The sequence below is a fragment of the Panulirus ornatus genome, chromosome 19 (genome assembly GCF_036320965.1).
Source record: "Panulirus ornatus isolate Po-2019 chromosome 19, ASM3632096v1, whole genome shotgun sequence".
NCBI classification, from domain to species: Eukaryota; Metazoa; Arthropoda; class Malacostraca; order Decapoda; family Palinuridae; genus Panulirus; species Panulirus ornatus.
In genome coordinates this window covers 67,784,636-67,799,903 of record NC_092242.1, presented here as the reverse complement: position 1 = coordinate 67,799,903, position 15,268 = coordinate 67,784,636, and the positions used below count along the sequence as shown (strand labels likewise).

At 46.0% G+C, this 15,268-nt stretch overlaps 1 protein-coding gene across 5 annotated transcripts in view; it reads left to right on the top strand.

Moving 5' to 3' along the window:
• The window catches only part of LOC139755656 (teneurin-m-like), a 606,211-nt gene that overhangs the window by 301,158 nt on the left and 289,785 nt on the right, over positions 1-15,268 (top strand). For all 5 annotated transcript variants that reach the window (XM_071674281.1, XM_071674282.1, XM_071674279.1 and 2 more), the window contains one exon: positions 7,300-7,523. In XM_071674281.1, coding sequence (XP_071530382.1) covers positions 7,300-7,523 — 224 coding nt within the window. The remainder of the gene's footprint in view (positions 1-7,299; positions 7,524-15,268) is intronic.

Below are 15,268 nucleotides of genomic sequence, written 5' to 3'. Positions count from 1 at the left end.
CCTTAATGCATACATGCTGGTAATGCTTACTCGTCCTCAGTGCATATTTGCTTTTAGACAGTGGACGTTGAGTTTCATGAACAAGGTGAACACTTGTAGAATCTCCACTGTTGTACAAGTCTCTCACTCCCGCCTTGTTCCCATCGCGACCCACACGTCTCACGGCTTCAGGTTACCGGAGACACGAGAGGCTCTTCACGTCTTTGAGCACAGCGCCGAAACCTTTGGGTACGATAGCCTGGCCTTTGACCTGACCCTGACCCTCCCCCCTACCCAGGGGATAATCTCAAAAAAGCCTGGCCATCGATGGGACCTCCAAAGGATCTTTCCCACGTTGGACTTGATTGGTTTATTTGCCTCAGATCGTTCGAGACGGGAGTCGAAGTATGTATATGCGGCACACACAAACACCGTGAGGAGAATGATGGTCTCTCATGACTGATCAGTTTTTCATCATCATCTGCGTCTATGTCGTCATCAGCTTCACCTTTACGATAACCATCCTCTACATCGTAATCATAATCGTTCAACATGATCGTCAGTGAGTTGAGCGTCATCTTTTTAAGTGGTGTCAAAGTAGGCGAAGATGCTCTTGCGTTCTCTTTCCTGCAGCTCTTCCAGATGCTCCTGTTTGTGTGGTGGATGCGAAGGAAAAGACCAGATTGAGGAAACCTCGGTGTGTTTCGAAAGAATAAAAGTTGTTGGGAAGTTCTTAATTTCAGGCGCATTGTGTCCAGTTGTCTCGAGACGAGGAAGAATGTCGAGACGAGACCTGGAGGAATTGACGATGGTACTGATGTTTTCCTTCCAGCTTGGTTTATCGTCCAGAGAAGCCAGGTGCACCTCTCAAGTTTCGACGAGCCTGGAGTGTGTTAAGACAGTAGGGAAGAGGTGGGGACAGGGTTGAAATTGAAGCTGATGTGCAGACTTCGGTTCTCATTTGGTTGGACGGTGACTTTGGTGGATGTGGTTTCACTTCTAGAGGCTGTTAACGGTGTTATGATGTAGTCGGGAGAGCCGTAGCGAACGCTGATATTGATGGCAAAGTCGTCAACGTACTTCCACCCAGCGGGCGCATGTATTTATGAGGATGGGGAAGCATTCCGTTGGACGCCGTAGGACTAGAACGTTGAGGGCACCCAAGAGGCGGTCAGCCCGACGACGATCATTGAGGTCTTAAATAGGCCATGGGAACAAGAGGATAAGGTCGAAGGCTTTCACGAAGTCAGCGAAGAAGCGTGGCACCCAACGCCTCGCCTCCGGACCTTGGTGCAGGTTTCAACGGCTGCCAAATCTTTCCAGAACCTCAATTACCTCCCTCCTCATGCACGGTGTAAGCGGCTGCCATCTTCTCGATTTGCCCACCCTGTTACCCACCTCAGCGAACGACCCACTGTTTCCCGTTGTCATGGCTTCCCGGATAACCCCTTGTAGTTCATCGGTCTGACCAGTTCCTCCTACTTTGTCTCTCAGTGTTTTCAAACTTTTTCTCGTTCGTTCTCCGTTACTTTCCTATCTCATTTTCTATACTTCAAAGTAACGCTCTTGTTTAAACTCCACGATGCGTCTCTTGATCTTCTTCGTTCTAGTTTTTTGTTCCGTCTTCTTTCCTAGCATTTTCTATCCCTTTGTTGTTTTCACACCTTCATTTTTTGTCTTCACATCTCTTTTTATTAATTTGATTCATACTTTTCTGGTCGTTGTTCATAATCTGGTTCGATTTTTTAGTCAGGTATCTCTCTCTCTCTCTCTCTCTCTCTCTCTCTCTCTCTCTCTCTCTCTCTCTCTCTCTCTCTCATCCCTTCCTTCCTCTCCTCTTATATATCTTCCCCTCCCTTTCCTTTCGTGTCCTCACCTCCCCCCCCACCCTTTTTAATCTCCAATCCCCCATTCCCTCCCCCCACGGGAATCTCCAATCCCCCATCCCCTCCCCCCACGGGTGCACGGGAGAGATAAAGCAGAGATGGAGAGGCATTACCTTCACCTCTGCGCATACCGTCATCTCCACCACTACCACCATCACCAGCAGGCAGTCCTCCTCCTCCTCCTCCTCCTCCCGCCGCCGCTTCTCTCACCTGAGGGGCCGGAAAGTTCAACTTTTCTCCCCTGCTCGGGGGTCTCCCGTCCTGTTGTGAGGGATTAATGCTAGGCTTTAATTAATGTTAATCGGCCTGTAGGGAATTTGTCCTCAGAACATTTTATCTGTCAGCCATTTTTAAGCTCCTGAAAGTTGAAATTTCAAGTTGATTAAAAGCTGGTGCTCCGGAGGTGAGTAGCTACGTGTCGAGTGTGTTTTTCCTCCTCGTTCTCCAGCAATTGAGTCATGGAAGGGTGGAGAGTTGCGGGTGGTGGTGTGTGTGTGTGTGGGAGGGGGTGGTTGTGGTGGAGAGCAGCAACTGGTGTGGGGTTTAGTGTGATGAACGACGGTGTTTTGATTAAGTGGCTGGAAATATGATGCTTGTAGTAGGTGCTTATATGTTAACTGGTACGATATATATATATATATATATATATATATATATATATATATATATATATATATATATATATATATATATATATAATATGTCTGTGTGGTTTCCATGGATGGCGCATATGTATTATCATATGGTGTTCATGGGTGGTGGTTGCATGTTAGTAAATATGGTGCATTTTAGTGGTGTCTGTCTATTGCCTAGTATACTGTACATGGATTGTGCTTTCACATCTGTGGGGATGGTGTACTTGGGAGGTTCCCGGATGTTAGTGGATGTGATGGTACGTAGAATAGTGTCTTACGTGGCAATGGCTTCCAGTTTTTTGCCTTTCATTGTGTCTTTGAGTGTTGTGGATCTCTGTCTGTATGAATGAAGATCTGAGCTGCATTTGTGTAAGACATTTATAAAGTATCCAGTGGCACAACATTTCCAGTACCTCAGAACTCTGAGCGTGTACCTTCTCGTCCAGCAACACAGTCATGCCTCTTGCCTACAGGTTCGTTCCAGTAACACTCCCCTCTGCTCACACACACTCTCCCCAGCATCATTTCCGAACATCTATCTATACATTCTATCTAGCAACACTACCAGGCCTCCAGCTACGCGTTCTCCAGCAACACTACCAACATTAAATCCAGATGTTCTCTCTATCTGCACTTCCTTCTCTTCACCCGTACGTACGCTCCAGCAACACTGCCGACCCTCAGTGTTTGCGGCCCCCCGTAGCAACACTTGCAAACACTCAGCATACTTACCTTCCAGCAACACTGTAGACCCCAGACACACTCAATCCTTCCATGAACACTGGGGACTGCAAACACACGCCTTACCCTCCAGCGTCACTGAAGACCACCAGTTAACACATTCCCTCCAGCAACACTGTAGACCCTTGACACATCTACCCTCCACCTTCAGCAAACACAATCCCTCCAGCAACACTGCATCCACCCAAGCAAACCTGCCGTCCAGCAACACTGTTGGTCCTCCAGTTATAGTACTGCCCCTATCGTGCAGTCACACAGACCCCCCTCCCCCTTTTCCTCCTCACCCATATTAATACCTGGAGGGTACAAGCAGGAGGGTAGGGGGTGAGGGGTTGCCGGTGCTGGCTCTACTGCAGCACCGGTGTGATGGTGGGGTCGGCGATGGGCCTGCAAGTGGGAATAACTCACCCGTTGGCTAGGCTGACTCCAGCTTTATAGTCGACTTTGACATGCAAATCAACCCCAACGGAATGAAATGTATGCAATATCTGGGATGTGACTGTACCCGTCCGCCGGCCTCTGCACCCTTACTCTCTGTAACCGTAGGTTTGACTGTATCCCGCTGCCGCTCCCTCCTCAAATCTTCCGGCTCTCCGATCGTCCTGGAGCTTAGCTGAGGGAGAGGTGCTGCGGGGACGTTCTGCTAGTTGTAGCTGCCGCCGCTGCCGCTGTTGCTGCCGCTGTGGCTGTCGCTCCTCCTTGAACGTATGGTGAGGTGTACGTTCTTGAGGCTGTTGGGTGGTGGGGACCTGTCGTTCTGCTGTGAAGTTAAGGAGTAATGCCTCCTGAGTGTTTACATTCGTCGGTCTCTCCCAGACGTGATGGGTAGCTTGGCTTCGGCGCTTTAGTGTCGCTCTTTCTTGTGTGTATTACAAGCATTCGATTCCCTAGTGTTTTTTATATTCTTTGTTATCGTCCCTACCTTGTCTGTAGTCTGTGTCTCCAGCTGGTAAGATGTCCATATTTCTTCTTCCTCTGGTATCATCCGCAAACAGTTTATGTAAATGGGGTTCCAGTGTTTGCGTCTGTTTCAGAGACGAGAGTAGAAAGTGCAATTCGTTGGAGAACTGAGCATTATTATTATCCCCCCCCCTACCCACCCTGGGGGCTAGCATCGGAAATTGTCGGGTTTATGACAAAGTCTTTTGTACTGTTTCGGTCTTCTGACGATATTTTCCAGCGATTCCGTCATCATTTGCAACATTCTTACTCTTATTTACAACAGTACAGATGATGTTTACAAGAATTTGTAAGTAACTTTGCGTCCACTCATCCCAAGTATTAGTTCTGATCCTGCTACCTCATCTGTGGTCCGTGGCTTGAATAGCTTCTTTATTTTTCTTTCATCCTATTCGGAATGCGGTTAGTCTTGTACCAGCCTGTAAGTCCAGAATTCATCGTGATTTTATATATTTTTGTTTCCATAAGTCTTCACTGCCTGACTGCTCAGTTTATAAAATGTTGCGTTCTTGTTTTTAATGTTCGCATGACGTTGTAGCTGTACATAATTCATTAAAAATCAGGTCGGGGAAATTACCACTACTTACGCTTATATATTTTGAGGGATTTAGTTTGCACTGTTCATCATTTAGCCTTTTGTTTCCTCTTGGTTCTTCCCCTTGATGCATGTACGATAGAGACTCTTCTATGTTCGCTTCAAGCCGTCAGACGGGATTTCAGCCCAACATTCTTTAGATCAACCCTACCCAGCTGGCTAGCACCACACATCTCTACTACCAGCTTCCTAACCCCCGCCCGTCACCACGCAGTCCCAAAACCTCCACCAAGGACGCCAACGTCACCCCATAACAACCCCAAAGGTCAACCTTCCAGCAGCATATAACCTCCCCGTACTTCTGGCAGCAAATCCCAGGCTACTACAACGCAAATTTCCATAATCATTACGTCTCGGTGGCTTTTAGCAGGCGCATCACAAATACCAGCCCATCTTAACACACACACACACACACACACACACACACACACACACACACACCAGCCTCCCATCTGCTCATGGCACTTTAGGCCTGAACAACATAACACTAACCTTAGGCCTCCGCAACACAAACCCTAAACCCTGCACCGGCACACAAATAACCTGTCCGCTGGCAATGCAGCTTCTGAACCTGGTCGACCATGTAACACAAACCTCCTTCTTTCACCAAAACGCAACCCTTATGATCCCATAAGAGGCACAACGCAAGAATCTGCTAAGCACAACACAAAGGTCCAACCCTCCAATCTCTAAGCTCAGCCCAGGGTCCAGCCTTCTCCCTATCATGCTAAACGTGTTTCCTACACCACACAGACGGTGTCCATGTGTGCATCGCCTCACCTCAGCAGCCTGAGCTCAGTCTGGGCTTTGGTGGGGTAGATACCCACGAAGACCTCGCCATATATTCACCTCCCGTGGGTACCAGGTTGACCTCCTCGTACGAGGAAAGTTTATAAAGACCCAACGTTCTAAGCTCGACCTGGTTGATAAGTCAGTCAGTGTCTTGGACGAGTATGTATCATTTATGGAGTAGTGTCTGTGATGTTATCAGGCTGTGAGTGGAAGAAATGTTCCATGAGTGTTCCATGTGGTGTGATGCAGGAAGGTAGATGTGTTGTCTGCGTCCTCACTTGAAGCAGTAGTGATCTATGCACCAGAAGTCGTCCTTAACACATGCCTCGTCTTGCTTGTCGTGTCTATCGTGTAAGTTGTTTTCATACTTTCAAGAATTTGTTGCATAATGGACAAATAAGGGAATAACCATCCTCGTCTTACATTCCCATGAAAGGCAGGAATTGCGAAAGACGAAGAAATAGAATGCTAAAAGTGGGTAGAGACGATGAATTCAGAGTTTAAAAGGAATACAGAACCCAGAATCATGGACGAGAACATGACGCTGCATCTAAAACACTGCAGAAGGTGTGACTGAAGCACTGGGACTCAGGGTTCGAAGCAGCGTCATGAAAAACCAACTGGGCCTCAGGGTTCGAAGCAGCGTCATGAAAAGCCATCTTTGTAAAGGTTCGCTGAATATTTATGATGTGTAGGATGACGCCCTGGCCTGTGAATTTAACAAAAGACAGTTGTAGGTGAGATATAGTTAAATCGTGTCATGAATAACATTCAGAATTAACTTTTAAGGTTTGTTGGATATAATGACCAACACACGATTCATTAGACTGGTCATCCTTTGGTTTGACGGTCTTTCGAATCATCGTTTACCGTCGATGCCAGAATGCCCGTTGAAGATACTGAGAACAGTGTGTGTAAATCAAGGAACTAAAAGCAAAGAATCACAAAAAAAGGCAAACAAGACAAAACGAAGATAGCCGAAAGAAACAAACGCCATCGTATCTCGGAGGAAGGCTGTAAAAGACCCCGAAGTAATAATGCCTGATGACTTTACCTTCAGCGAACACAACAGAACAACTGTTGCTCCTGAAGAAGAAGGAGAAGAAGAAGAAAAGATTGTGCTCCGGATTTTACAGAAACTCAAAACACGAGGATGAAGAAGTTAGGAAGGATTCTCTCTCTCTCTCTCTCTCTCTCTCTCTCTCTCTCTCTCTCTCTCTCTCTCTCTCTCTCTCTCTCTCTCTCGTCTCAACGTGTAATATTTTCCGGAACAGAACACAACTGTATACAAACATCATCATCACCATCATCATCATCATCTTTCGGGGATGTGAAGAAAACTGAAGATGGAATATATTGGACAACACTGGGATGATGCTAGTGACAACAGATGTAGTATAACCAGAAGATGGAGCTCTTTTTTTTTTGTAAGAAATGATGGGAAATTATGACCAAAGACATATTGCTGTTAGGACAACGGAACTCTTCTATTTATTTCAACATTTTTACATATATCTGTAAATTAAATTTCTGGTGATATTAGAAAAAGGATAAAGACTCTGGGAATGTCAATGTGTTATTTAGATATTGTAACTGTACTGGACTATCGACTTCAGGAGAATCCAATCAATATTCTCTTGTGTCTCAGCTTAGCGTAATGGCAATCACAGGTCAGCCATGTTAACGTGGTGTTCCTCTCCTTGTGTTGCAGGTACAACGTGCAGTTTGGTAGCGGCCTACCCGCCCCGGTATTGCCCGTCCGTAACAACCTGCGCCGCCCCGGTCCCGGCGGCCCCGGTCCCAGGGGCGTCCCGGGGGGCGCCTCCGGCGGCGGGGGCAGAAGCTCAGGCAACCCGCGCTGCTCCTGGAGGTGCACCGCCATCATCTTCATCACCATCGCCGTCGTCCTCGCCACAATTCTCATCTACATCGCAGGTGAGTAGCGCATCTTGTAGCCCCGCGTGACTGGCAGTAGATACGGTTGGCGTCTGTGTATCCAGAGCCATGCTGTAGTAAGGAGAGAACAGGATCATTATGTTGTTTGACTCTGAAGGTGGTTGGTCTTACCCTACCAAGGGACCAAGTCTTGCTGGCGTCGAAGTTCCTGAAGACTCGGTAGATATCTGCCCAGCTTAGATTATACCACCACCATCAGGCGTCTCTTGTGTGGTGACGGATTCATTTGCTGACTAAAATTTCCTTCGGGAATTTATAATTCCTTTTCTCACGTTAAAGGTATAGTGAAATGTGTGACGGGTTTACCGTAGACTTTAGACTGAGTTAGAGCAGTTGACGTAAGTTACATTCTCGTGGTGGTGAATGGCAGGACAATGCTGAATACTGTAGATTAAGTGGGTATAACTTAGGTGTGAGTCTGGTAGTGGATATCTCCTCACCGCTGTGTTCACCTGGTGCAACCTTCTGTGTGATGCCCCACCGCATTAGTCTGAGGTACGTAGGCAAATAGGAGTTTATATATATATATATATATATATATATATATATATATATATATATATATATATATATATATATCCTTGGTGTAGGTGGGATGAGAACCCGCGTACTCTGCTTCTCCTGTCACATAGAGAACGTCATGTCGGCCACGTCTTTCCTCGCCCGTGCCCTGGGAATTAACGCTCACCGCCAAACTTATGTCATCGTAAAATTTGTTGAGCATCAATAAAATGGTGGATGAGGCCGAGGTCACCACGAGGCCGGGACGACCTGCCTTCCCATCGCCACTATACCACAGCTACACCAGCCACACCACACCACCTGCACACACCACCCACACCACACACCCAACACACACCACACACCCTGCACATACCAGCCCCACCCCACACCCTGCACACACCAGCCACACCACACACCCTGCACACACCACACACCCTGCACACACCACCCACACCACACACCCTGCACACACCAGCCACACTACCGCTGGGGTCGGGGTCCGAAGCCTCCCCTGCTCTCCTCGTTTGCTCGCCTTTAAAGTATTTGCTTATCGCTAAACTGGGATTGGTTGAGTTCATAAAGATAATTGCGACTAAAATATGCTTTTGCAGATGAGAGGAAAGAAAAAAGTGTGATAAACTTGCTACTTTTAGGCTGGAACTGACGATATTAATTAAGTTTTGCGTTCAGCTTGGAAAGGTTTTACCTACTTTACCTTTTTTGCATCAAAAAGATATATATGTATATATATATATATATATATATATATATATATATATATATATATATATATATATATATATATATATACATATAATATCCTACAGCAAATTGAGGAGGCACAGGTTGGTTTGTATGTGGAGTAGCGACCTCTTGGTACTGTCGCTCTCATATGGTTCGTAATGCCTAGCACAGTCGTCGCAAGAGATACTGTCATTTCAGGCGTCGTCTTTATATCTGTCAGTCCCTGTCTCTTATATGTCACTCGACCTGTCTGTGTGTCCAGGGGCGTGAGCAAGATGGTGAGCATGGCAAGCAGCCACTGTTGGATGGACAAAGTTCCCGGTTGATTTTCGGAATGGCATCATCAAACCTTTTTCTTTTTCCCACATTATTAGACACTTTTTTTTTTCTTTCCCTTAACCAGTAGAATATGAAAGAGCTTTTGGAAGGTCATAGCGCCGCGCCCGTAGCTAGATGTCTCGTTGTAGATCATAAAGAAAAGAGGGGGTTTCCTGCTTCGAACTAAGGGGTTCACTGCTCCGAACTCAGGATATTTGAACAAATTACTCGTACCGCAGTTCAGAGGTATTTGCCATTTTCTCTCGTTTTCTTCAGAGATTCGCCACAATGGAGGAAAATATTTTTGACGTGGTTATGAAGACGAATACTCCATCGTGGTAAACACTGGCTTATCCAGTTAATATATAAGCAGCGCCTCGTATTTTGCATTTACTGAATGTTTAGGTCTTAAGACACTGTAAGGTGAGGTGAGCAACTGGATGATTTATTGCATGATGAATGGCTTGCAGGAGCATTGAGACGGTAAACGTCAGGAGAGAATCCATTAGGAAACTAGATGAGGGAATGTGTGTGAATCTGGGAGAGGAAGAGACCTGGAACTTCCAGATTGGATGGAACTAAGGAAACGGAATGGTGTGAGAAGTGTGGCTGAATTTGCACAAGAAATGTTTTGTTTTTTTCCTTCAAGATTTGGTTCACAAGATTATAATCTCATACGCTCCCAAGAGCTGGCTGCTTGTGTGCTTCCACCACTTGCCAGACCACGCGATACTCGGTAAACTGCCTCGTCGCATGATTACTGTTGGCAACTCAAGTGTGGGCCGTTTTGATAACTCTGTCTTTCCCTACGTCTCTATGCTTTGGAACTCTCTGTCTTCTCATGTCGTTCCTATTAAATATGACCAGGCTCATTTTAAAAGATAGGTTTTTCACTTCCTCAAAATTCGTAGAGATTTTCCCTTGTCAGTTCTTTTTCCTTTTCATAATCCTCTCTGTATTTCAGTTAAGGCTCGGCCTTGATATGGACTTTTGTCCGTGCCTGGAACCTACAACGTAAAACGAAAAAGATATGATACAGCGTAAAATCTCCATTGATTATATACTGGTATGTTAAACTGTTGGACTGTTCTACACTATATCCTCAAGTCCTCCTCTTAGTATACTCTGACGCCCCTCGCAGATATCGTGTCAACCAAATCCACTTGCTCTAGTTATCACATATTTTCCTTGTCATCTAAGGTGCCGAGGTTAAGTGACACAGTTTCATTTCATCATCATCATCTCCGTAACTGTATTTACTGTGTACCTCCTCAAGCCTCCAGCAGCGCAGCCTTATGCAAACAGTTTTCACACTCTCGTGGTGTTCTGGAAGCTTGCCAGATGCCTGCCAAGTACCCACATCACGGGTTTCTCTCTCTCTCTCTCTCTCTCTCTCTCTCTCTCTCTCTCTCTCTCTCTCTCTCTCTCTCTCTCTCTCTCTCTCTCTCCTCCGTTGAATCTAATTCCCGAAAGAGACGCACGCGATTTGACGAAGCGCAAATGGTCTTCACTGTCCTTAGGTTTAATGGTTCATATGCATCATTTTGTTTAAAAATTAATCCAATCAACTTTCGAAATACCGCTGCCCCGGTTTCCCCTTCAAGAAATTCGTGTGTTACCGTATTCAGATGAAACAGGCATTTAGATTCCGAGAGCCAATCATGGGCCTCATTGGGATTCAAAGAAGAAATAACTGCGGTCATGTGGATTCGAAGCACCAAGGACGAGACGCGATCGACCCTGAAGGCTCAATCACCGCCGCCCGTTCATATTCGGGTGAGAGGGGGTGGCTGTGGGGGAAGGGCGATTGGGGGACGGGTGGGGTGCTCTGCTCAGCCCATGGTGAGAGCCAGCTAGCTCATGATGGCGGAAGCGAAGCCATCCACGCTGAGAGACAGCCCGTGCTGGGAGACCGTTCAATGGCCGGGAGTCGGACCATGCTTCGAAGCGGCTAAAGGTCAATCCGTGGTTCACAGTAACCTCAAGAACATGTCAAATAATCCTCACTCACTCCAACCTTTATTTCTTTTATATTTTACGGTGGAAGGGATTTGTCTTGTGTGCTATTCAGGTGAAGACGTTTTTGGTGAAGTTTTCCCCGGCTTGTTATTTACAGAGATAAAGTGTGAAGAAAACGAATGGTCGTGCGGAGATTTCGCTTTCGTTAGTGAGATATTTCAGGTGTGTGTATGCTTGCGTGCGTGTTATGTGAGCACGAACTGGCATGCTTGTGAGTCTTCTTTTAGCTTTTATGAAGGTTCCTTATCCATTGGATGATCACTGTGCACGGTCACACGCATGTCATTCAAGATTATACATGTTTGCCTCTTCTCGCTTCCGCGAGGTAGCACTAGGAATAGACGAAGAAAATGGCGTCATTCGCTCACATCCACTCTATAGCTTTTATGTCTGGTGCACCGAAACCAGAAACCCCTATCTAAAACCAGGCCATAACGACCTTTCCGTGGTTTCTCCTGACCGCTTCTAATGCCCTGGTTCAGCCCTATGACAGCACGTCGCCCCCTGTAAATCACATTGCTCCAGTTCACTGTATCCCGTTCTTGCCTCACTCCCTCCTGCATGTTGAAGCCCTGAAGATTCAAAGCATCTTTCTTACATCCTTCCACCTCCTCCTTGGTGTCCCCTTTTCGCTGTACCTTCCGCTCTCGACGTCCTCTCCTCAGTCATCCTGTTCATGTATCCCAACCATTTCAGCACGCCCTCTTCCACCTTTCGCACACAAACTCCTCTCAGTACCACACCTTTCTCTTACCCCGTTCTTTCATGTTCGACCAACCCTCCTCACACCTTATCCTCAAACATTTCATTTCCGAACACATCCACCTCTTCCATATGTGTTTATATAGGGCCCACGCCTCGCATACATTACAACACTGTCGGAGCTACTATACCACAATACATGCATATCTTTACTCCTCAGCGACAATGATCTCTCCTCTCACTCCTGAGTGCGCACAGGACCGAAGCTCCCCCACACCCACCCTGTGGCTGACTTCATCTTTTATAAGAGTTCATTCGCTGTCATGTCTATTCCCAGGTATCTAAAACATCTCACTTCTTTAGGTCTTTTTTTTCCTTTCAGATTTGCACTTCAAATTAACCTGTCTCTTTCCACTGCTAAACCCAATAACTTTTGATGGTATTCACATTCAAATTTCTCCTTACACACACTCTCAGACCTAGACACCAGCTTCTACAGTTTCTCATTCTAATCTCCCTACAGCGCTTCCACCACCTCCAGCAGACTGCAGGTCTGACCCCCCCTTTCTCCCAAGACATTATATACACACCTCCCATACACTAAACATCCATGGTGGAAACATACACTCCTACCACAGACTTACCTTCACAAGGAACCACTGAGCATCACATCCGCTTTACTCTCTTGACAATAAATGATAGAATAGATCTCCCTTTGACTATCACACTTAAGTTATTCATAAAGATTCTTTAAGCAGTAAGTGATGTGGATAGGTCAAAAAGTATTATCAATCGTACTTTATGGATCATAAGATAACACTGACTCACGCTTAAGAAGCATTCTGAGAAAACCATAACTTGATTGATTAATGATGTCTTTTAAACTGTTTGCTCACTTGGGACCTAACGGGGTAAACATACACACACACACACACACACACACACACACACACACACACACACACACACACACATTTGCTGGATGGAATGTAATGGACTCGACTGGAGTCTGACCAAAACATGTTTGTAAATGATGCCATTGTCGACAGAGAAATAGAAAAAAATATATATAATGAGCTTTATTGCATTAGCTTATCGAGGGATTTGGACAAACTCCAAAGTTTGTCTGATAAATGGTTGATGGAATTCAATCCGGGTAAGTGCAAGGTAACGAGGAGGATGGGACACTATGGAAGAAGGAAGACATAAGGTTAGGGGATCGACAGTGTGTCATCACCCATCGCCAGAGCTGCACGTCAGGAGAACGAGGCAAACTGTCTGCTGGCAAATGTCAGAATCGCATGGAAGCACATGGACAGAGGAAGTGTTTTGCGAGATATGCACAGCGTAGACCAAAACTGGGTTATTTACCTTTGGAGTCTGGTCACCGCACGTAAAGAAGAAGAACAGATATCTGATGGAGGAGGTTCAGCTAAGATCGTACCTGAAATGAAAGCGATGTGGTACCATGAGAAGGTGACGGTGAGGGATGACGGCTACGAATTTGTCCACTGTAGGGAAGAAAGAGAGGTGTCCTGATGACAGTTGGACGACGTCGACTTGCGAACACCAGTTTCTCATGAGGTGCATCACCACGGTAACGATGAGCCAGGAGAGAAAGCTTGCTAAGAAGATGGGTGTTCGAGAGGATGTAAAGAAGTACTATCGTAAATGCGATGATGGCAGTGTCAGGATAGTTGAAACAGACTGAATAGACCAAACAGAGAAACAGTAAATGCCGCCAGTTCACAAAGCTTCGGAGGGTTACTCGAGTACATACGAAGTTCAAAGAGATGTGGCCCTCAACGAGTGTAGAGTCCCCCCCCCCCCCCCCCCTCTCTCTCTCTCTCTCTCTCTCTCTCTCTCTCTCTCTCTCTCTCTCTCTCTCTCTCTCTCTCTCTCCTCCTACTGTACAAATAGGTAATTAAACACTAACCACTGACGGTAACCCCCCCCCTCCCTCCCTCTCCCGCCCTACCGGCTGAGGGGAGATAATTAATGGTCAGTAAAGGCAAGGGAGCTTCAATAAGACTCGGGTTGATGTCCACGGAGTCTTGAGGGTTTTCCCTCCGTCACTGGAGAGCGTGAGCACTGACAGCGTCAGCAGTGCCCAGCCCAGTGCAAGAGCAGTGCCACAGAGACTTAATTATGAGCTGAATTCAAGCTCGTCAGACCCATGTGTGTTGCCTCCCGTCCCCACCTTATTACTCCAGCAAACCCAGAGATTTACCCGACCTACATTTTCGTTGCAAGTAGAACGCGACTTTAAATATTTTACGTTTTTTTCGGAAGGTAAGAAGTAGGTATTATATGTATATATATATATATATATATATATATATATATATATATATATATATATATATATATATATATATATATGTCATTAGTCATATTTTACCCCAGAACTAACTTAGAGTATCAGTGCCCATCGAGCGCTCAAGTGCCTTCTTTTTTGTATCCCTTGACTACACAAACCTTTAGGGGATGTAAAAGTGGAGCCGCTCGTATCACACATTCCCTTTGAGGATAAGAAGGGTCGCTACATCATTCATATCTCCCCCTGGGTTCTCTACGCCAAGGAAAATATGGCGTGAAAAATGTTGGGGTCGAGTAGGAGCGAACGTCATCGTTTGAGGACATTCTGCTCAAGCGGGTACTCTCTGCCGAGCGAAAGCTCCCGCAAAACTGGTTAGGTGGGACTGACTCGTCCAGATCCCGTTGGTCACTGCGTGTGGGAGGCGAGGGAAGGGTGGTGGAGCTCTTGCTACTCTATGGACAAGGATAGTGACATTGGAGAGCTGACGCTGCTTTGGTCGAGAAGGACAATGACGTGTTGAGCTGGGTGTTGTTGATGATGATGATGACAGTAGACCTCACCCTACCTTACCCTGCTCAAGGATCCCTTTCTATAAGGCATCCATATAGCTCAGGAAACAGGCGTCGTCCACAGGGAGGGACCACAGGTCAGAAAGTGCGGTAATGTTGTGTGTATCTTTGCTGGGTGAGTGTACGACAAGTGAGGGCTGTTGTGATGTGTTGAATCGGTGTCTGAAATTGTGGGAAGATGAGTGGTCCCCAGAATGCAGACAAGAAAGAGTAACCCGTACATTTCTGGGAAACGTAGTTTCAAGTGGGTACGTGTCTGGTGGAATAAAGGTTAAGACTGGATTGAGAGGAGGATTATCTAGTGCATATAAATATGCTGCATATATGTTTTGAAAGTGTTTCGTTTGTTGACGAAGTGATGGGGAAGATCCACATGTATACGTTGCTGAAATGTGAAACTGTGGTAAGCTTGTACGTACCACTTGGTGTTGATATTTGATTCTGAAGTGTGTTTAGGTGGGAGGAGTCTAGTGATATTGCAGACAACTGGGTAATAAGCATGTTGAGATGAATTCTTATTAGAATTTATTTTTGTGTGCAATTCTGAA